The 25,515-nt window shown below is 47.6% G+C and overlaps 1 protein-coding gene across 1 annotated transcript in view; it reads right to left on the reverse strand.

Annotated features, from left to right (window-relative positions):
- The window catches only part of LOC116947110 (uncharacterized), a 40,493-nt gene extending 16,474 nt beyond the window's left edge, over nt 1-24,019 (reverse strand). Inside the window, exons 1-3 of the mRNA XM_076070484.1 lie at nt 22,702-24,019; nt 13,427-13,514; nt 10,402-10,525 (exon numbers count right to left, since the gene is read on the reverse strand). Coding sequence (XP_075926599.1) covers nt 10,402-10,525; nt 13,427-13,514; nt 22,702-23,302 — 813 coding nt within the window. The 5' untranslated portion in view covers nt 23,303-24,019. The remainder of the gene's footprint in view (nt 1-10,401; nt 10,526-13,426; nt 13,515-22,701) is intronic.
- Between the last annotated feature and the right edge of the window lie 1,496 nt (nt 24,020-25,515).

Raw genomic sequence — 25,515 nt, forward strand, 5'->3', positions numbered from 1 at the left:
ACGCGATCTAACCACCCCCCCCCCCAAAAAAAAAAACTCTATTATGGATACATATACAGTCTTTTTTTTGTTGCGTGTCCCAGAACCCGCACTCTAAATAGCCTTTCGAAATACGTTTGAGCTAAGTGACGTTAGCGAGCAACTTAATTGGGTCGTCACGTCACACGAGGAAAGGGAGTGGTGGCATCACCCACCGCCTTTGTCTCTATCCTCACCAAGGTCCTGCACCACTCGTTCCTAATGTCGGAGGTGTCGACCCTCGTGGCCGGCGCAGCACCGGTGAAGCATCTTCACCCGCCGCTCGCAATCGGGCACGTTGGCAGGGAATCGAACCGCGGGTCGCCGGGTTGCGCAGGCGCGGAGCGGTGACCTCCGTGTCACCTGCGAGCTGGCGTCGATTAAGGCCGGTGGCGAGGGCTTCGGCGAGTTTGGGGGATAGAGGAGCCTCATTTGCGAGAGTTCACCCCTGGGGGTGGCTCGCCGCGATGACGAGCAAAGGCAGAAGAATAGAAAATGAAGCGACGGCGATGGGCGACGACCCCCCCACCCCGTCCCCACTCCCCCCGGGGCCGGCACGGGACACGCAGCGGCGGCTGCTGGCGGGAGGTCGCTCGCCTGGGAATCACCCCAGGAGGAGCCCGGAGTCTGCGTGTAGTCGTGTACAATAAGTGGTGCGTATAGTAATGTATAGTACTGCAGTTTATAATGTAGTGTATAGTAGTGTAGTGTTTAGTAGTGCAGTGTATAGTCGTGTATAGTAGTGTATAGTGTAGTAGTGTATAGTGGTGTATATAGTGTAGTGTATAGTGTAGTAGTGCTGGAGTCTGTGGCCAGGGAGAGGGAGGTGTGGACCGCCACTACCCAGGACGCTGCCGCCGCGACCCTCGCAGGACAAGCGGGCTGAGCAACGAGCCGAGGGACACACAACACTAAAACAACCCGCAACGGCGAAACAGAAATCGGGACAAAAACAACCACCAACGGAAACACGCGAATCTCTCCTCTCTCCTCTTCACCGGGACCACTCGCCCCCCCATCCCCCCCACCCCCCCATCCCCCCACCAGTACACCCCCCCCCCACCAAGACCCCACCCACCAGCACCCCCCCCCCCCCCACCAGCACCCCCCCCCCCCCTCCACTAATTGCCGAAATGTTCCATCGCTTTGCGAGCAAGGGCGGCCCCCGGGGACTCCGCGCCTGTCACTGATTTAACTAATTATTTAACTAATTATTCAACTAATTAAAACGCGGGCACAAAGTGTTAATTTCCCAGTTAGGGCTGAGCCAGAGCGGAGATTGAGTAGACGAGGGGGGGGGGGTGGCGTAGATGGGGGGGGGGGGAGTTGCTGGAGGGGGGTGAGAGTGGGGATTGTTTGGGGGTCAGGGGGAGTGGTGGTGCCTATGGGGGTGGAGGGCTGGTGGGGGTCTCGTGGGGGGCAGGGAGTGGGGGGAGGAACCGCCCACTCGCGTCGTGGGACGCGTGGACGTGCACTCGCAAACTCTGCAGGCGCACAGACGCGCACGCACTGCTGCACGTGCAGATGCATTCACACGTGCGAGCACACAGACACATTCACACGTGCGAGTACACAGACACGCGGACACATTCACACGTGCGAGCACACAGACACGCGGACACATTCACACGTGCGAGTACACAGACACGCGGACACATTCACACGTGCGAGTACACAGACACGCGGACACATTCACACGTGCGAGCACACAGACACGCGGACACATTCACACGTGCGAGCACACAGACACGCGGACACATTCACACGTACGAGCACACAGACACGCGGACACATTCACACGTGCGAGTACACAGACACGCGGACACATTCACACGTGCAAGTACACAGACACGCGGACACATTCACACGTGCAAGTACACAGACACGCGGACACATTCACACGTGCAAGTACACAGACACGCGGACACATTCACACGTGCAAGTACACAGACACGCGGACACATTCACACGTGCAAGTACACAGACACGCGGACACATTCACACGTGTGCGTACACAGACACACACGCGCTGATACACGTGCGCTGATACACGTGCGCGTACATTTGCACGTGCACAGAAACACAGATGCACACGCGCTGATACACGTGCGCGTGTATTTACATGTACAAGTACACAGAGACAAAAAAACACACAAACACGAAGACATACGTACGCACACACACACTTACTACACGTAGATTTACACACTGTGATTGATTAATTAATTACGCGCTAAAAATGAATCGCGTTCAGCGGTGGCGAAGCGGTTAGCACACTGCGCAACTAACACGGGGAATTTAAGTTCCATTTGCGGCCACGGCTCACATCAGCGGCGAATTATATTTGAACGGGTCCAGGAGCTTTCCCCGCTCCATCAACCCGCACCGTCCCGCATTGATGAAGTATGGTCAACGCAAAACCTCCGTTTGACCGACGACAGCATTTGGCGAGGCCTTCATCCAGCAGTGGATTGACAGTGGGCTGTGTATTAATATTGACTATTATTATTCAATGCAACAAAAAAACAATCAAAGATCCCACCCATATAGCCTTTAACAGATTGTTGGGGCAAGTGCTTTTAGCGAGCAGCTATTTACAAAGACAACGACTCCCCCCGCATGGCCTTAACAGACTTTTGGGGCAATTGCTGTTAGCGAGCAAGAGGAGGTGAGTGTCTCACCAGTGGCGATGTTTAGACAACGCACCAGGTACCCATTTGAGGCTGAGTCGACCTCGGGGAGGCCCAGGACTGGCTCAGGTAATCGTCGCTGGTGTTAGCCGTGAGCGGGAATCGAACTCGGGGCGCTAAGTTCGTAGCGCAGCGCGCTAACCGCTATACCACCGCTCCCCACACGTGCCCATACACGGCTACCACTCACATACTGCACCTATATACATGCGCCACATGTATATAGGTGCAGTATGTTTTGATGATCGTACACACTTACAGATAGCCTAACATGTGCACATCCCAAGCTATTGAACGTAAAATAGACCTCATTGATTAAGATATGGATGTCATTAACAGCCGCGGCATTAGCACCCTCATATAATTACTCGGGAATCATTAAAACTGTGAGTAAAAAAAAGCTATCATGCTAATTCAATGTCCCCTTTCGATAGCTTGAGTGCACGCGTTATATGCCTAATTAAAGAAAGAAATATGTTGCCGTACGTATACGTAGTTTGATACATATTCTTTAGACGTTATAATTCATAGTATAGGGTATGGCTATGCATATTTGAATCCAGGGTGGTGACAGAGTGATCCCGGGAAGGTGGTGGGTAGTGGGAGGAGAGGGATCGTTCTGTTGCCATCCCAGATCCTGGAAGAACGCTGCCGATGCCGTGCGAACACAGCGGCCCAACGAGGACCTCCGGATTCAAAACGCCTCTTCATTCGAGACTCAAATATCATGGTACCGGACTCCTGGCTTTAAAGCATTCCTCCCTCCAGACGTGATCATCGAGCCCATCGTGGCATCAACACCGCCAACAATCCGACGGCGCACGTCCCCATCGCGCGAATGGAAGATTTAAAAATAGTAACGATAATAATCAAGTCAAGGCACCTTAATCAAGGCACCTTAATCCCTCTCACACAGCTTAAAGGTGCACTGCCGCGTGCTACACCTTTCATCATGATAAGTCCGCCAATCAAATGCTAAATTTTTTATGCTAATTCCTTTGTCGAGGCACCTTAATCCCTCTCACACAGCTTAAAGGTCGCAGTCTGAGCTTGGCTCTGTTTAAACTCCAGCGCAGTCTTCGAGACAGGCTGGTCCCTTCACCTGATGAAGGCCGCTTGTGTTGTGGCCGAAACGTCGTGATTTTTTTTTACTTACGTGACTTTACCGAATAGAACCAAAGAGTATGGATCCTTGCAGTCACGAAAGCTTCAAATCTAGAATTGAAATAATAAAGTTGTCTGGGTTATAGATCGAGTAACAATAAATGTGTCGTAACCCTCCACCACCCGATACAGAACATGTATTAAGGGATTTGTGCCCGTAAACAAAAAGCTAATTAGTTACTACTTCAGCCCACCGGTGTGTTGGAGAGTAAATCCACAACATTTACGATTTGAGGACGACGTTACGGGGCAAATCGTCCGATGATGCTGAATGAAATTACCAGCGAAAGCCGTACACAACAGTACATACATACACAGTATATACATACACAACAGTATATACATACACACAGTATATACATACACAGTATACACAGACACACAGTATATGCATACACACAGTATATACATACACAGTACATACATACACACAGTACATACATACACACAAAGTACATACATACACACACAGCACATACATACACAGTATATACATACACACCGTATATACATACACAGTATATACATACACACCGTATATACAAACACAGTATATACATGCACAGTATATACATACACACAGTACATACATACACACAGTATATACATACACACAGTATATACAAACACAGTATATACATACACAGTATATACATACACACAGTATATACAAACAGTATATACATACACAGTATACACAGACACACAGTATATACATACACACAGTATATACATACACAGTATATACATACACAACAGTATATACATACACAGTATATACAACAACAACCGCCATTCGCCACTAAGTGGCGGTGACGTCACCACGACGCTTGTGCCAGGCTATGTGCACCCTGAGGCCACGTGAAGTGTCGAACGCCCGCTGGCAGGAGGTCACGGGGCAGACCCAGGTGCCACGGGTCGACTGACTGAGATGACGGCTGATGCACCACCTGTGCCCCCTACTGTGCCACCTGCTGTGCTTTAGCGACCCGGCGCTCCGCTCGTTGTTGTGAGCGTCGCTCCTCCGCCCTCCGTTGTTGTTGGAGGGCGACTACCTCCAACTGCCCAGTAGCGTCCTTCACGAGCCTCTTCCACAGAGGCCGATCTTGACACCGCTGGTACCAGTCATCGGCAAGTCCACTCAGCTCCACGTCCTCCTGTACCACATCACTCCATCTCTTCTCTAGCCCGTGCCGCGCCCGCTTAGCCCCCTCGATCCGACCGAACAAAAGCTGTTTCGGCATGCGGTGGCTGGGCATGCGGGCTACATGACCCAGCCATTGCAGCTTTGCCCGCCGGAGGAGCTCACCGATGGGACCTTGCCCAGATCTTTCAAGGATTTGTGAACTCCTCACACAATCCAGTCTGGTTAAACCCAGGATGGATCGTAGGCAGGCCAGCCTAAATGTTTCTAACCGGCGAAGATGTTCCATTAGGGGGGTCCACGGTATATTCATACACAGTATAACATACACACAGTATATACATACACAGTATATACATACACAACAGTATATACATACACAACAGTATATACATACACAGTATATACATACGCAACAGTATATACATACACACAGTATATATAGACACAGTACATACATACACAACAGTATATACATACACACAGTATATACATACACACAGTGCATACATATACACAGTATATACATACACACAGTACATACATACACACACAGTATATACATACACACAGTATATACATACAGTACATACATACACAGTATATATATATACACAGTATATACATACACAGTATATACATACACACAGTATATACATGCACACAGTATAAACATACACAACAGTATATACATACACAGTATATACATACACAGTATACACATACACACAGTACATACATACACACAGTACATACATACACACACACAGTACATACATACACAAAGTATATACATACATACACAGTATATACATACACAGTATATACACACAGTATATACATACACAGTATATACATACACACAGTATATACATGCACACAGTACATACATACACACACAGTACATACATACACAGTATATACACAATACACACAGTATATACATACACAGTATACACAGACACACAGTATATGCATACACACAGTATATACATACACAGTACATACATACACACAGTACATACATGCACACAAAGTACATACATACACACACAGCACATACATACACAGTATATACATACACACCGTATATACATACACAGTATATACATACACACCGTATATACAAACACAGTATATACATGCACAGTATATACATACACACAGTACATACATACACACAGTATATACATACACACAGTATATACAAACACAGTATATACATACACAGTATATACATACACACAGTATATACAAACAGTATATACATACACAGTATACACAGACACACAGTATATACATACACACAGTATATACATACACAGTATATACATACACAACAGTATATACATACACAGTATATACAACAACAACCGCCATTCGCCACTAAGTGGCGGTGACGTCACCACGACGCTTGTGCCAGGCTATGTGCACCCTGAGGCCACGTGAAGTGTCGAACGCCCGCTGGCAGGAGGTCACGGGGCAGACCCAGGTGCCACGGGTCGACTGACTGAGATGACGGCTGATGCACCACCTGTGCCCCCTACTGTGCCACCTGCTGTGCTTTAGCGACCCGGCGCTCCGCTCGTTGTTGTGAGCGTCGCTCCTCCGCCCTCCGTTGTTGTTGGAGGGCGACTGCCTCCAACTGCCCAGTAGCGTCCTTCACGAGCCTCTTCCACAGAGGCCGATCTTGACACCGCTGGTACCAGTCATCGGCAAGTCCACTCAGCTCCACGTCCTCCTGTACCACATCACTCCATCTCTTCTCTAGCCCGTGCCGCGCCCGCTTAGCCCCCTCGATCCGACCGAACAAAAGCTGTTTCGGCATGCGGTGGCTGGGCATGCGGGCTACATGACCCAGCCATTGCAGCTTTGCCCGCCGGAGGAGCTCACCGATGGGACCTTGCCCAGATCTTTCAAGGATTTGTGAGCTCCTCACACAATCCAGTCTGGTTAAACCCAGGATGGATCGTAGGCAGGCCAGCCTAAATGTTTCTAACCGGCGAAGATGTTCCATTAGGGGGGTCCACGGTATATATATACACAGTATAACATACACACAGTATATACATACACAGTATATACATACACAACAGTATATACATACACAGCAGTATATACATACACAGTATATACATACGCAACAGTATATACATACACACAGTATATATAGACAGTACATACATACACAACAGTATATACATACACACAGTATATACATACACACAGTACATACATATACACACAGTATATACATACACACAGTACATACATACACACAGTATATACATACACACAGTATATACATACACAGTATATACATACACACAGTATATACATGCACACAGTATAAACATACACAACAGTACATACATACACAGTATATACATACACAGTATATACATACACAGTATACACATACACACAGTACATACATACACACAGTACATACATACACACACAGTACATACATACACAAAGTATATACATACATACACAGTATATAGATACACAGTATATATATATACACACAGTATATACATACACAGTATATACATACGCACAGAATATACATGCACACAGTATAAACATACACAACAGTATATACATACACACAGTATATACATACACAGTATATACATACACGCAGTACATACATACACACAGTACATACATACACAAACAGTACATACATACACAGTATATACACAATACACACAGTATATACATACAGTATATACACACACATAGTATATATACACACAGTATATACACAGTACATACATACACACAGTATATACATGCACAGACAGTATATATACACACAGTATATACACACAGTACATACATACACATACAGTATATACATGCACACAGTATATACATACACACAGTATATACATACACACAGGATAGACATACACACAGTATATACATACACAACAGGGTATACATACACACAGTATATACATTCACAGTATATACATACACAGTATACACAGACACAGAGTATATACATGCACACAGTATATACATACACACAGTATATACATCCACAACAGTATATACATACACACCAGTATATACATACACAGTATATACATACACACAGTATTTACATACACGCAGTATATACATACACACGGTGCATACATACACAGAGTATATACATACACACAGTACATACATACACACAGTACATACATACACACAGTACATGCATACACACAGCATATACATACACACAGTACATACATTCACACAGTATATACATACACACACAGTATCTGCATACACAGTACATACATACACACAGTATATACATACACACAGTATATACACACACAGTATATACATACACACAGTATATACATACACACAGTACATACATACACACAGTACATACATACACACAGTATATACATACACACAGTACATACATACACACACGGTACACAATACACCCACAGTACATATATACATACACAGTACATACATACACACAGTATATACATACACACAGTACATACATACACACAGTACATACATACACACAGTACATACACACACAGTAGATACATTCACACAATATATACATACACACAGTATATACATACACACACAGTACATACACAGTATATACATACACAGTATATAAATACACAACAGTATATACATACACACAATATATACATACACACAGTACATACATACACAGTATACACATACACACAGAATATGCATACACACACAGTACATACACACAAAGTATATACATACACACAGTATATACATACACACAGTATATACACGTACAGTATATACACAGTATATACACACAGTATATACATACACAGTAAATACATACACACAGCATATACATACACAGTATATATACACACACTATATATACACACACAGTATACACACACAGTATATACATACACACAGTATATACATACACACAGTATATACATACACACACTATACACAGACACAGTATATACATACACACAGTATATACATACAGTATATACATACAGTATATACATACACACAGTATATATACACACAGTATATACACAGTATATACACAGTACATACACACAGTATATACATGCACACACAGTATATATACACACACAGTATATACACAGTACATACATACACATACATTATATACATGCACACACAGTATGTACATACAATATATACATGCACACAGTATATATACATACACACAGTATATACATACACACAGTATACACATGCACACAGTACATACATACACACACAGTATATGCATACACACACAGTATATACATACACACAGTACATACACACACAGTACATACATACACAGTACATACATACACACAGTATAAACATACACACAGTATAAACATACACACAGTATACACATACACACACAGTATATACATACACAGTACATACATACACACAGTATACAGGTATAGCATGTATATAGTCGTGTACACATGGGCGAATATATGGCATTGGATGACTATGTTGACGATGATGTTGACAAAAATAATTATCATTTGTAAATAATTAAATAAATCGCGTGCAGCTCTAAAATAATTATATCTGTAGAAACTATGCGTTATGACTATGACATATCCTTCCTTAGGGATACAGTACATATTAAAAACAACGCATCGCTTTGCAACACTACGTGTCAAAAAGATGTGCTCTCAAATGTCAATAATATATAGTAATGGTAAACAGGCGCGTTTCTTTAAATAATAGAGGTTACTGCATTTCAGGTAGGCTTAATATTTACAAATAAAACAGAACACATTATGTATTTGAATGTTTGTGTCTGTAGGCTTGAGTACCTGGTGCAGCGAGTGAACATTCGGCGCCGGGGAGACAAAGGCGGCCGGGCGTGGTTCTGGCCACCCACCACCTCGTGTGGCGGTGCCGCCTTAATAGATGCTCGCAAACAGCACTTGCCCAACAGGCCATACGGGGGATCTTTGCCTTTGTATCATACAATTAATTATCTGTTGACTTCGGAAATCCTTACCGAGTCTCAGAGCTCGTTATCAAGAGGATCCTAGCTACTGCTGCAGCTGCATTGACATATATATTCAGTGTATATATATATTTTGGTCCGTTCGCTCACATTGCACGAGGACCAACGCCGGGCAACTCCGGATTGTAACCCCCCACTCCCCCCCCCAACCGAGCGTGCGTGGAGTTCACGCGCAAAGCCCCGCGCAGATGGATTCAACAATCCACGGCCAACTTTGCCAGCCCGCGACATTTGACAGTGACCGCTGCGTCGACCCCGAGCCTCGAGGTGCGGACGCTTCAGCTCGGCCAGCCGGGGTGGGGTGGGGTGGGGAAGGTTGTCTTCACCTGGATGCGATCCTCCGGGAGCTCGGTTTTCAGTGCCAGCATCTCCCTGGCGTACACGTCCGGGTAGTGTGCATCGTTGAAGGCCTTCTCCAGCTCCTCCAGCTGGTAGGACGTGAAGATTGTCCTGCAGGCGAGAATAGGAATCACGGCGTTGGCGCGGATGAGTTTTTCGGATTTTAACGTTGAAGATTTTGGGGTTGTGTTTGCTCCTTCCACCCCCTCCTCCCTCCTTCTTCTCTCTCCACCCCTACTGCCGAGACCTCTATAACCTCGTGCCACGGCAGATCTCTCGCCTACTTCAGAAGTTTGTTTTTTATTGCTGTGGTTGTCACAACCTGATGACGATTGCTTGTGTTGCGATCGAAACGTCGTGATCCATTATTAATATTCTACCTACGTGGCTTTACCTGAAAGAACCCAGGAGTGTGGGATTCCTGCGGTCACGGAAGCTGCAAATCAAGATTGTGTTTGCTCGTTCGTTTTTTGGCAAAGGGATGTTATCGCATTTTCCGATCGCGTCTGTCATGTAATAATGCTCACAAGAGTTGAAGCGCATGAGCAAGGACCATTGCCCGAAACGTCACCCAACAGTCAGAACACATAAGGTTATTTTAACAAATCACATAGGGTTATTTAATTGATGTTAACATGTTCAAACTGACTCGGATTGACATGAATGCACACGTGAATGATCTTTTTTAATTATTTTAGGACCGTTCTTGTAAGATTTGAGGTGTCATATTTTTTATCCTTTCGACGAATGTGCTGAGTTTCCTAAAATAACTGTCGGCTCGCTGGTGACACCGAAGCCTGACCCACCCCCCCCCAGACGGAGCGGAGAATCGCGCGTCCTGTAGAGTGGCTTCTCAAAAGAAGATTGAGAGAGAAAAAAAAATTGTAAATAAAAATTTAAAATCTTGCCCTTCTCACAAGCCCCAACATTGAACAGCGCCGCGCAGAGAAATGATGCTGCCTTCATATTCTTAGCTCTTTCGGTAAAGTGACGTTCAAGGGAAACAATAAAATAATAAAATATATATATATAACAATAAAAATTCTGCCTTCGTTGACGGCTGCGTCTCCATCTGGGTCACGCGCCAGGCAGTCCTGGGTCCAGTGCCGTGCTGCAGTGCGGCTACTAACTCCCTCCTCACCGCACCCTGGACTCCACCACACCGCCAGACCGAGTGGGTTACAGAGAATATCGCTAAAGATCGTCGTAGTCTACACAATGGGACCTCTACAGACCACGTGGCATTGTTAGTCTACACGCTGGGACCTCTACAGACCACGTGGCATTGTTAGTCTACACGCTGGGACCTCTACAGACCACGTGGCATTGTGAGTCTACACGCTGGGACCTCTACAGACCACGTGGCATTGTTAGTCTACACACTGGGACCTCTACAGACCACGTGGCATTGTTAGTCTACACGCTGGGACCTCTACAGACCACGTGGCATTGTTAGTCTACACGCTGGGACCTCTACAGACCACGTGGCATTGTGAGTCTACACGCTGGGACCTCTACAGACCACGTGGCATTGTTAGTCTACACACTGGGACCTCTACAGACCACGTGACATTGTTAGTCTACACGCTGGGACCTCTACAGACCACGTGGCATTGTTAGTCTACACGCTGGGACCTCTACAGACCACGTGGCATTGTTAGTCTACACGCTGGGACCTCTACAGACCACGTGGCATTGTTAGTCTACACGCTGGGACCTCTACAGACCACGTGGCATTGTTAGTCTACACACTGGGACCTCTACAGATCACGTGACATCGTCAGACTACACAATGGGACCTCTACAGACCACGTGACATTGTTAGTCTACACACTGGGACCTCTACAGACCACATGGCATTGTTAGTCTACACACTGGGACCTCTACAGACCACGTGACATTGTTAGTCTACACGCTGGTCCCTCTACAGACCACGTGGCATTGTTAGTCTACACACTGGGACCTCTACAGACCACGTGACATTGTTAGTCTACACAATGGGACCCTAAAGACCACGTGACATCGTTAGTCTACACACTGGGACCTCTACAGATCACGTGACATTGTTAGTCTACACACTGGGACCTCTACAGATCACGTGACATTGTTAGTCTACACAATGGGACCTCTACAGACCACGTGACATCGTCAGTCTACACAATGGGACCTCTACAGATCACGTGACATCTTCAGTCTACACAATGGGACCTCGACAGATCACGTGACATCGTCAGTCTACACAATGGGACCTCTACAGATCACGTGACATTGTTAGTCTACACACTGGGACCTCTACAGATCACGTGACATTGTTAGTCTACACAATGGGACCTCTACAGACCACGTGACATCGTCAGTCTACACAATGGGACCTCTACAGACCACGTGACATCGTCGGTCTACACAATGCGACCTCTACAGATCACGTCACATCGTTGGTCTACACAATGGGACCTCTACAGACCACGTGACATCGTCATTCTACACAATAGGACCTCTACAGACCACGTGACATCGTCATTCTACACAATAGGACCTCTACAGACCACGTGACATCGTCATTCTACACAATGGGACCTCTACAGATCACGTGACATCGTTGGCCTCCACAATGAGACCTCTACAGATCACGTGATTTCTTTAGTCTACACGCTGGTATCTCTGCAGATCCACGTGGATTAGAGATCACACGCCGTAGGGTATAGATACAGCACTTCGCATTGCATGTCAAGAATGAAAGTGGGTGGGCTTGGTTAGAAGGGATGATGATGATGATGATAGCCGATGGTCAGGATTGGACACGGAATGACAGCCAAAGGCGTGAACGCGCCAGAGAGGACATCCACCGTGAAGGTGGAGATGATTAGAGATCATCTCACACGCAGGACAGAGACGGACGGGCGGTATCCATCAGCGAGACTGTCGTGGGGGGGAAGCCATCATCATCATTATCATCCAGCAGCGATAGAGCGTGTCTGCTGCTGCTGATGTCCGACGATTCGCGGCCGTCACCTGTGCCGTCGCTTCTTCCGCCGCTTCGCCTCGCGGGGGGCGTCCCTCTCCGTAGCCGCGCCGCCGTCGCTACAGATCTCGTCTCCCTCTGCCGTGGTGGGGGTGGGGGGGCGCACATAGACACAACAGATAAAGATCCCCCGTGTAGCCTACACAGGCGGCAGGGGGAGGGGCATGCAAGTGCTGTTAGCGAGCAACCTGTGAAGGCCAATTACGGCGCGCGAAGGGGGGTGGGTGATCAGCACCGCGCCCGGCCGCCTTTGTCTCCCCAGTGCTGCTGATGTTTACACACCGCACCAGGTGCTCAAGATGTTCATCACCGATGTTGGCCGTGAACTTAAATCGAGTTCAGGACGCCCGTTTCGTCGCGTAGCGTAGCGCTAACCACGGCGACACCGCTCCCCGTACACACAAGAACAACAAACAACCGCCGTTCAGCACTAAGCAACGGCGATGTCACCACTACGCTTGTGCCATGCCAGGTGCACTTTGAGGCCAGGTGAAGTGTTGAAGGCCTGGTAACAGGAGATCACCGAACAGAACCAGGTGCCATGCTAGGCAAAAGACAAGTGCGTGCAGACACGGAGATAGCTGCAGGAACACGCGCGGTTTGTAATTGGCCCTGGCGCTACGAATTAAATGGGGCCCTTTTGTTCGCGGTCCGTTCCCCCTAAGGACCTAGCGACCCGCGAGCCGCAGGTCCAGTTGCACCGCCTGCACTACTCGATAGCTACGCCAAGCGTAAGTCGAGCGACATTGCATCGACTGCCAAGGACACTAAAGTGTGCGCGCTTGGGCCGCAGGACCCGTCGCGGCTAGAACATGACGATCGACGGCCGGGTGGTCGAGACGTGCAACGGAGTAGTGGCAGCCAACGGAGGGAAAGGCGCCCGAGATTGCGTCCGCACCGCGGGCCGATGACCCAGCGGTGGGATTGTTCCATGGCGAGACCGCGTGACGATGGCAACGGGTTGAGGAGGTCTTCGTCCATCCAGCGGTGGATAGATCGTGGCTACTGCCGCCGCTGATGATGGCGATCGCGTGAACGGTGGCGATGCGTCGACACTGACGGCATTTTATTTGCGCGTTGCGATTCGCTCTGCCTGTGTCTCGATAGCGCCGCGTGGATACAAAATAAAACGCGTGCACGTGTTGTGACGCGTGTTGTGACGCGTGTCGTGACGCGTGTTGTACGCGTGTTGTACGCGTGTATGCGTGTGGAACTTCTTTCGCTAGCGTAAATATGCGTGTGTCGTTTAACTCGCCACCATCCAACACAGCCGATCAGTAAGGGGTTTGTCACGTGAGCAAAACGTGCCAATTCCTTACGGGTACACCACACCGGGGTCGTTGGAGAGTAAGACCCACCACAACATTGAACAATTCGAGTGCCGTGACGATTCGCCGGCGTTTCGCCAACAACAACAATAACAACAACAAAGCAGTTCAGGAACAAGCGCCGCACGCTGACCGATCAATTTGGGCCCAAGTAGCGGCGAGAAGTCGCCGTAGCTCGCAGGGCATTCGGCTGCGATTGGGCGCGCATGCAAATCGGATGGCAATGATTCGTGAAACCCCGCACGGCTCCGTCCGTTGTGTGCACCCTCTAACAGGTGCTTAACTTATAAGCGCCGGGCTTCCGCGGACGTCTGGAACGCTCTCCCTTCCGATAGTGGGAAGCCACTGGAGCTATATACTTTTAAATCTAGATTGAAGACGAATTTCTTCAGATTTGTTTTAGTTAGTTGTCCTTCCCCCGCACCTCCGATTAGCACGGTTGGCTACATACGGTGCGAAAGAAGTTCGACACGCATACACATACACACATACCAGCATCCCGTGTACATTACGTGTATATGTTCATAATACGTGTATATGTGTCTGTGTGCATGTACGTGTTGTTCCGCCCGTCTATACGCTTTTTCTGTCTACTTGTATACTGTATACAGTACTTGGCCATGCTACCAGAGCTATGGATCGCGCAGTAAACCCACTGTGGTCTTCGCTCCTTCAACAGAGGAGGTGGAAAGATTAACACGTAGGCTTTCGCGACCAAAATGATTCATAATAAAGGTTTTTTTGTGTTAGATCGCGTTATTTATAAATGTGTCGTAACCCTCCACCACCCGACACGGCCAATCAGCAAACAAAATGTCACGTTGACAAAAGACAAATAATTCACTACTTTAGCCCACCGGTGTGTTGAAGAGTGAATCCACAACATTTACAGTTTGAGTACTGTGACGTTTCGCTGGTAATTACATCCAGCATCATCGGTCAATTCGCCAGAATGAAGAGGTGGAAAGAGCCACGCGCCACGAACTCTCTGCTGAAGGCCTCTCGTCGTGACCAGCAGCAGCAGCAGCAGATCTCGACATTGGCATCGAGCTCCTGAACATATTGCTGCTGCTCATACTGGACATCTGACGAACAAGAGCTTCATAGCTCATCGGATTCCTCCAGTTTGAATAAAGATTATGATTCTGATACGGGAAAACATATCTCTGTGTATTTGGCTATATATGTGTGGGGTTTTCTCGCATAAGGACAGTTGGCCGAAACGTTTACTCTCAGTGGCAGTATAAAAACCTAAATAATATTTTTTGTTCAACTGTAATTTATGTATCTTATTACAGAAACAGCAAAATTATACTATTTGTATGTATATAAGTAAGTGTATGTATGATATATTAACACGTATTTATTCGTATGAGAATGCTGTATATTTTGATTTAATGCTTTCGTGACTGCAGGGATTCATATTATTGGTTCTTTCGGTAAAGTCACGTAGAAGGGAACCAATAAAATAATAAAAATATAAAACAATAAAATTCTCACGACGTTTCGACTGCAACACAAGCAATCATCATCAGGTGTGAATTTTATTGTTTTATATTTTTAGTATTTTATTGTTTCCCTTCTACGTGACTTTACCGAAAGAACCAAGAATATAATACTATATATGTTTAAACTGTGTATGTGCACTCGTTTGTGTACTTGCCCCGAAAGTATGTTAAGACTATACGGGGGATATTTGTCTTGTACATGAGTGTATGTGTATTCGTATATAACTACCTATACATATGCATGCCTATATGTATGTATGTCAATGACAATATGTATGTGGATGTCTAGATATGTTCAACTTCTTTTGCACCGTACGTAGTCTACCGTGATAATCGCAGGTGTGTATGTGTGTATATGTGTGTATGTATGTGTATGTGTTTGTGTGTGTATGGGGAGCGATAGTGTAATGGTTAGCGCGCTGTGCTATGAACCTGGCGACTCGGGTTCGGTTCCCGCTCACGGCCAACACCAGTGACGATTATCTGAACCGGTCCCGGGCCTCCCCTAGGTCGACTCAGCCTCAAATGAGTACCTGGTGCGGTGTGTAAACATTGCCACTAGGGAGACAAAGGCGGTCGGGCGTGGTGCTGGCCACCCACCCCCTCGTGTACCGTTCCGGCCTCCATAGGTGCTCGCTAACAGCACTTGCCCCTACAGTTTGTTTAGGCTATAAAGGGGATCTTTATCTTTGTCTTTGTATGTAGGGAGTGATAATGTAGTGGTGCGCTGCGCTACAACCCCGGCGACCCGAGTTTGATTCCAGCTAACAGTACAAAATTGGTGACAGATATCTGGACCAGTGTCTGGGCCTCTCCTAGATCGACTCAACCTTAAAATGAGTACCTGGTGCGGTGTGTAAAAAAGAAAAAAAACATCAGCATTGGGGAGACAAGGGCGGCCGGGCGTGATGCTTAGCCATCAACCAACCTCTGGTCCAGTGTCGGCCGTAATAGGTGCTCGCTAACAGCACTTGCTCCAACAGTCTTTCAAAAGCTTTATTTGAGTAGGGGTCTTCGTCTATAAGTATAAATATACGTGTACCTTTGTGTAGATGTGTACGCCGCTAGACCGGGTATATATATGTTTTTTTATCATTGCAATAACAACGTTAAAAAAGCGTCGTGATTACTTACAATATATTCTGTAGTTTACCATAATATTGCGCGGAGCGGTGGGTACGGTGCTTAGCGCACATGGCTATAAGGCCATTCGATTCGCGGCCACGGCTAACATCAGTGGCGAGTGGCATCTGAACCGGTCATGAGGAGCCTCTCTCCGTTGCCAAATCCCCACGTGCCCAGCGTGGTGAAGTATGGTCAAACAGCTCCGACGACCGACACGGGGAGAAACATTCATCCAGCAGTGGATTGGCCAACGGCTATATATTATTATTATTCGTTATTTATAGTAATATATAGCCGTCTAAGCGCAATTGTAATGTGTACGTGCGTGTGTGTTTGTGTGCATATTTCGACTCATCCTTAAATGTGTACCTGGTACAATATGTGGATATCAGCACTGGGAGACAAAGGCGGCCGGGCGTGGTGCTTAGTCGCAAACCATCCCCTCGTGTACTATGCCTGCCTTACTTAATAGGTGCTCGCTAACAGCACCTGAAAGGCTAGACGGATGACCTTTGTATTTCTCTTCGTACTGGATGTATTGCACGTGTGTGTTTGCTATGAAGTGTATTTGTTTGAGATGTGTCAGATTTACCGATATGTATGGATGAATGAAGTGTAGGTTATTCTTTTACAAATGTATTCAATAATAAAAAAAAACTGAATTTAATGGACCAATGTTTGAGGCTTTTGTGTGTTAATAAATATAGCCACTCGTCTAGATATATGTAAAATATGTAATATATATAATAAACTCGTGTGCGTGTGCTGCAGTGGGTCCCGCAGGACCGTGAGGGATTGCGACGGCTTAAGGAAGCCTTCATCCAGCAGTGGATTGAGCACGGATGACGATGATGATGATGATGTGTATCACATTTATACGTAGAAGAAATGATATCTATGCGACATTTACATGTTAATAAGAACAGACCGACACGACATCATCACATCGGCCTCGGCGATTTTGCAGCATCACTGGTGGCGATGTCGGGAAACAACCCAAATCGGACGTTAAGGGAACATTCGGCAGCCTTACACACGAATCGGTCCCACGTGGAGTAAAGGGACCGGTCCGTTATGATGCATGCCCCCCCCCCTCCGTCCCCAGTGTCATTCTCATCTTAACGACTACCGAGATATGATTTTAAAAATATATAATTTGGTGATGCTGCTGCTCGTACTTTGGCATGTGGTGGTGCACAATTAACAACACTTAAGACACTATTTAATTGTTTTGAAGAAGGGCCATTGCCTAAAACGTCGCCTATTATGATGAAATGTGCCACTTTACAAATGTTAATTATTATCAATATTATAAATACCGATGGTGTTGAACCATATCGCAATAGCAGGAGGCGAATAATGCACGGTCGTTGTGCGTATGTACACACATTAAAAAAAAAAATTAAAGCCACAATGTTATCGTCGAATTTTCACGATTTAAAAAAATATATCAACTCAACAGCAATTGGCCGATACATTTGCAAATTATAATATTAACAATTCAGATAAATTTGCCAATCCAATGTGGGATTGAACGTCTACTTCCACACCGTTTCGTTCTCGGGGGGGATGGTCGACCACACCTCACCACCACCATCACCACAGGCCGCCGGCTCACTCAGTGCTGGGTGGCGAAAGGGTGGAGCGACTCAGGAAAACGCTCGCAACACCGATATTCGCCGTGGCCGGGAAATCGATGTCAGATGAGAGTGGTTCATTTCACAGCGCAATGGGCGAGTCTCGAATCAAATCGCACCAGGGATTTTGACGTCGGTTGTGTAACGTTAAAAAAGCACACACACACAAAGGGTTGAATTATTAAGGTGTGAGATGTTCGGATCGTCTTCGACTGAGTACTCCGAGGTAAACGCTCATTGGGGGCGATCGAGCTGTTTTTTTTCAGAGCAGCTCCCAAAGCTTCGGAATAATAAAACAATCCGAATCGTTAAGTCAGCGTATATAACACGGAGGCTATCGCGACCAATATCATCCATAATACAGGGGTTTTTTTTGTTGAGATCGCGTTAATATGGCATGTAAGCATGTTACGTAAACATGTTACGTGACAAACCTTACTAAATTGACTGTATCGGGCGGTGGCGGATTTAACGACACATTTAGATATTTACACAATCTAACCCAAAAAAATAAAACTGTGTTATGGTCGTTAAGTTCGTCTTGAAATCTCGCCTCTTTAAATTGACCTTTACCCCCCCCCCCCCCGCCCGCCCGCCCAGGTCTCGTCGTGTAGCCCTGTGCAGGTTCCGTGTATTTCCCGGCTTCCCATACACGGCGGTGGCGTATTGGTGCGATCTTAGGATGAAACTCGCCACTTTACAAATGTAAATTATTATTATTATCAATTTTATAAACACCCATGGTGATGAACCTTATCGCGAGAGCAGATGGCAAATAAGCGCACGGCCGTTGTGCGTATGTACACACACATCTTTCGTGTTCGTAATATCCGATGCACCCACGTCGACAATCGTGTCTTGATTAAGCGATGTTCTCCAAGGACTACAAATATAAATCGGGCACGTGTAGTTGAGTAGATGCGTTGTTGGCCCTACGAGCTACACGCTTGCTGTGTGCCATCGTGAAGCCATGCAGAGTCTCCCTTGCACGGAGGCACTTATAATAACCCCCCACGAGCTCTTACATATGTTAAATAATGTTTGTTTGTATGTTTGTATGTATGTCGAAACTTGTTTCGTACCCTACGTTGCCAACCGCGCTCATCGGAGGTGCGGGGAAGGACTGCGAACTAAAAACTAAAAGCAATTCTAAAGAAATAGAGTTTAAAATCTCGATTCGAAGAGTGCATAGCTCCAGTGGCTTTTTAATATCGAAAGGAAGAGTGTGCCGTCTGGAACGCTTACTCTTCCTTCCGATATTTGGAAGCCATTGGAGCCGATGCACTTTCATATCATCTTGCTTGAAAACTCGATGAAGTCTCCGTTCTCTAAGTCTTTGTCCGTTTCTGTGTTGACATGATTGCACGTACAGACGGCAGGGTCATCCTGAAGTTCTACATTTGTCTAGAAATTAACCCTTTGCGCACAGTACAATCCTCCTCGTCATCGGTTAACGGAGCAGGTAATCCGCCTCCTGTGATGTGTGACGCTAAAGCCGATAAAAAGTGGCGAAATTCCATTGGAATTCGTTGCTCATAATGAGGCACGAAAAATATGTATATATACGTTGCCGTATCAGTGAACTTATATTGTAATTATAAGTATTTGGATAATAAGTACTGCATTATAATTGACACTCGCGTGTCAATTCACTGCTGGACGAAAGCCTCCCCACGTCCGATTTGGTCAAACTAAAATATTTCAACTATACATTTTTATTCTATCAGGTAAGGCCCACTGAGCTATGTAGCTCTTTTTCCGAAGCGACCTGGCCACAAATGATTGGCCATGGATGTGGCTTATCGTGTAGACATTTAAAGCAGCCAAATACTCTAAACGCATGTTTCTAAATTTGGGTGGGGGGGGGGAGAAATCAGACGACCTGGAGAAAAATCCACGGAGAGAACATGTGAACTCCAAATATACAGCAGGCGTCAGGGTCGAGATCGAACCCATGGTCTCCTGTATACCAAGCGAGGTAGTTAACATCTCACCACCGCGGCGCACCCCCGTAATGTGTTTTTGACCATACTTCACCAGGCTTGTCAGCGATGGGTTTGAAGCCCGCAAAATATACACACGCAAGACAAATGCAGTGGAGTTAAAATTGTCACAAAGATAAAAACGAGATCTCTGAAAAAGGCCAATCGCTCTAAACGTCTAGGTCTTTCCTCTCAGCGACATTAAAACTATTCCCCGATATTATTGTTTGTCGTTGACCTACTGTTATTCGTTATGATGTATTTATAACGTGATAAATTGTGAACTAAAACCATTGTTACGATGTATACATATATACATAAAATGGAACATTATTGTGCGAGTGCAAAATGTCCTCGTTTGAATTGATCAACTGTCCTGCAGTCAGGTCACGATTAACTTGCCACACGGTATTAACGATGATAATGGCGATGATCATGATGATATTGTTACTTTTACATTTTACTTATCACAAACACACATACACAGATTCCAGTCGAGTCTCTATCAGACGCGTTGGGGTACACGAGAGGGTGGGGTGGTGGTTAGCGCCACGCCTGGCCGCCTTTGTCTCTCCAGTGCTGATGTTGATTTCACACCGCAACGAGATACTCAGTTAAGGCTGAGCTGACCTGCGATGGAGTCCTGAGACCGATCCAAATGTAGCTCGCTTACCGACGTTAAAGCCGTGGCTGGGAATCGAACTTAGGTCGCAGTGTTCGTAGCGCAGTGTGTTAATCACTATGCCCCAACGTCCCCTCCCCTCCCATACACGCTTCATCACACATCTGTCATTCTTAAAGATGTCTTGAAACTTTTAAATGTGGCACATTTCAGTCACGATACTTGCATACTCTTCAGTACTCCAGCCACCACTGATACCACACTTCCATTAATACATTAAACTCGCAATCTACATACGACAACTCTACTCGGTCTCGCTCATTAAAGTTATTCATAATGGTTTGAAACACAACGAGAAACTGCGCAGACTCGGGGTGGACACTAGTGGGGCTCACGCCGACATCACCCGGGATCAATGGGGCTCCATCTCGTTCCACATCTCGGAATCTGATCAGCGTTGAGCCGCCTCTTGATGAGCGGACCACCGTGCACAAACGAATTGCCGCAGGCATCGGCTTGCGGCCTAACACACGCGGCGTTCAAACAGAGGGCGGAGCGGCACAGACGATCCTCGGCTTCCCACGGCTACACACCGCACTGTGCTGACTCAACCCGCCGCTGTCCGTGGTGCTGAAGTTCCAACGAGCGACTCGCACGAGCTGCTACAGCGTGGTGAGAGCAGGGGGGGAGGCGGCGGACGACGACCCTTATTCATCCAGCAGTGGATTGGCGAAACGGGGCTGTACATGGCCATAGTGTCTCATCTGTACGTTTGTGTGTAAATTAATATATAACATTTACAGATTGCAAATGTTGTGGCTTGGCTCTCCAACACACCGGCGTGCTGCACTAGTTACGAATCGGCACGTTCTGTTTACGTGACAACCCTTACTAGTTGGCTGTGTCGGGTGGTGGCGGGTTTTAACGACGCATTTATATATTTACGCCCTCTAAGCCAGAAACAGCTGTATTATGGATGATATTGGTCGCGAAAGCCTACGTGTTAAACCAACATCACTATCACTCTCTCTCTGTATCTCTGTCTCTGTGTGTTGTCTCTCACCCGAGCTCTGTTCGTTGCCGCTGTCGGCTTGAGCCGGCGCCGATCCCGACCCGACGCAGCCGCCGTGAGCCGCCCCGGGCACCTGCAAGCGACCGGCCGCGGCCCCCAGCGAGGCCTCGCGGGGTTCGGCCAGGGCCGACAGGAAATTAGCCACGGGCTGCGGGTAGAGAGACGCCGCGAGTGCCGTGGATACTTGGACGCCCAAGACTCCGGGCGTGATGAAGGCGCGCTGCTCCGACTGCTGATGCTGATGATGAAGGTGCTGCTGCTGCAGAGGGTGGTGGTGCTGGTGATGATTGTGGTGGTGGTGGTGATGGTGATGGTTGTGATGGTTGGTGTTGTTCTGGCGCGGCGGGGATGGAGAATCGCGGCCCAGACCCAACAGCTCCTGAATGGCGAATCCCGTGGATTTGGGCAAAGAGTTCGGAGCTCGCTTCGCATCGCGATGCTCCCGGGATGATGCGGCCACCGATCCGGCCACCGGTGCCGCGGTAGCTTTGTCCGACTGGGCCGGTGGGCCCTTCCCCCCCTCCATGAGCTCGCGGGGTCCCCTCTCTTGGAGAGACCTCGCCGGGACCATCCAGGCCTCCCCAATATGCATGCACACGGGGCCGCGTGCCGAACCAGTGCGAACGGGGACTCCGGAGACGCGAGCGGCGAGGGAGAGGGGTGGGGTGAAGTTAAGAGAGATCAGGTTCGGGTTTCGTTCCGATTACAGGTTCGGTTCAGTTTAAGTTACGCTCGGGTTCGGTTCTGTTCGGATAGTTCCAGTAATGTTGGGTTACGTTCGGTTCGGTTCTGCACGGTTCGGTTCGGCGGGGTTGCAGTTCGGTTGGGATCCCGTCGAGTCGGTTCGGTTAGCTTGGGGGTTCGGTTCCGCGAAGATCGGTTGAGTGCGCGTTCGTTTTATGTTCGGTTCGGAGGCCAAAGTTACGATTCGGTTCGGTTCGATGCAGACACGAGAGATTTCGGGGTTGGAGTTAAGTTCGTTGAGATTCGCTTTGGTTGAGTTCGGTTCGGTTTCTGATCCGGTTACGCTAGGTTCGCCTACAGCTCCGGTTTGGCTCGCTAAGCAGCAGCCGGCCGCCCGCGTGAACGCCTCAAAGCGAAATGAGGACAGCACAAGCTGCGTGTGCGAGACACAACATGCCACTACTCTCTCTATCTCTCCCTCTATCTAATTATCTCTCTACCTGTGCATCTCCCACCCTCTCCCCTCTATGTGTGTCTATTCACTCTCCCGTCCTCCCTTGTCTGAGCTGTTTTTATGCGCGGGCGTGAGATGGTTGGTGCGGAACTCCGCGCTCCGAGACCTCGCATCTCCTCCTCCTCCAATCTCCGCCTCCCATCCCCCCCCCCCCAATCTCTCCCTCCCATCTCCACCCTCCCCATCTCTCCCTCCCATCTCCACCCCCCATCTCTCCCTCCCATCTCCACCCCCCCCGTCTCTCCCTCCAATCTCACACTCCTCCCATTCCCTCCCCCCCACCAACCCCATGCGTAATGTCGGCGGAGATATGGCGTCCATCTCGCGCTATTAATTCCTAAAAATGCACAAAGACAAATCTCCCCTATAGCCGTAACAGATTTTTGGGGGAAAGTGCTGTTAGCGAGCGCCTATGATGGCCGTTACGGCGCGCGATGGGGTGGGTGGGCAGCACCAAGCCCGGCCACCTTTGTCTCCCCTGTGCTGATTTTTACACATTGTAGCAGGTAAACATTTGAAGCTGAGTCTACATAGGGGAGGCCCACGACCGGTTCAGATAATCATCACTGGTGTTGACCATAAGCGGGAATCGAACTCGGGTCGCTGGGTTCATCGTACGGCGCGCTAACCGCTACACGGCCGCTACCCACCACACATATAAAACACATGCACGCAGAGACATTCTCAACACATTAATCAATAACGCTTGATTTTATGTGCTATGAAGAAGGGCAATTGACCGAAACGTCGCCTATCATATATGTTCCTTTTAAGGCCACAGTTTTATTGAGGAATGCGTTTGGTTACGCGTGTATGTCGGTTTGTTATCACACACAAAGGCAAACACCTCTGGTATAGCCGTGTTAGACTTGATGACAATTGCAAATTCTTTAGACGAGCATCTCCTAAGGCCCGACACACCAACACACGAGACAAAGATCCCCCGTATAGACTTCACATAGGCTGCTGAGACATGCTACTCGCGGTTAACTATGGAAGCCGGAACGGCGGATGAGGGGGTGGTATGACGAGCTCCACGCCCGGCCGAATCTTTCTCCCCGGTCCTTCAAAGAGAGACCCGGGACCAGTGATGATATCGTTAGTTTCTGACGTTAGCTGTGCTCGGGAAATCGAGCGATGCCCGTCGGATTCGTAGCGCAGTGCGCTAACTGCTGGGCCACCGCTCCCTCCCCACACATTAAAGCCTGACGCGCACACACACACACACCAATATTCCCCCGTATAGCCTTTAATAGACTGTTGTGGTAAGTGCTGTTAGCGAGCACCTAGTAAGGCCAGCATCACGCCCATGCGTCTGTCTCCCCAGTTCTCATGTTGGCTACACACCGCATCAGGTACTCATTTGAGACTGAGTTGACATGGGGGAGTAGGGGGAGGGGGGCACAGCTGATTCAGAAAATCGTCACTGATATGAGCAGTAAGCGGGAATCGGACGCAAGTCGCTGGGTTCGTAGCGCAGTGCGCTAACCGCTGCGCCACCGCTCACCTGACACACAAAGACATACACACATACGCAACACACACACGCACACATACGTACGCACGTGTATTCGCGAGCACGTGCGCGTGTGTGTGCGTTGAAGGAC

This window comes from Petromyzon marinus, chromosome 29 (assembly GCF_048934315.1).
Source record: "Petromyzon marinus isolate PM22_M1 ecotype Great Lakes invasive population chromosome 29, UKy_Petmar_22M1.pri1.0, whole genome shotgun sequence".
In the NCBI taxonomy this organism is placed as follows: domain Eukaryota; kingdom Metazoa; phylum Chordata; class Hyperoartia; order Petromyzontiformes; family Petromyzontidae; genus Petromyzon; species Petromyzon marinus.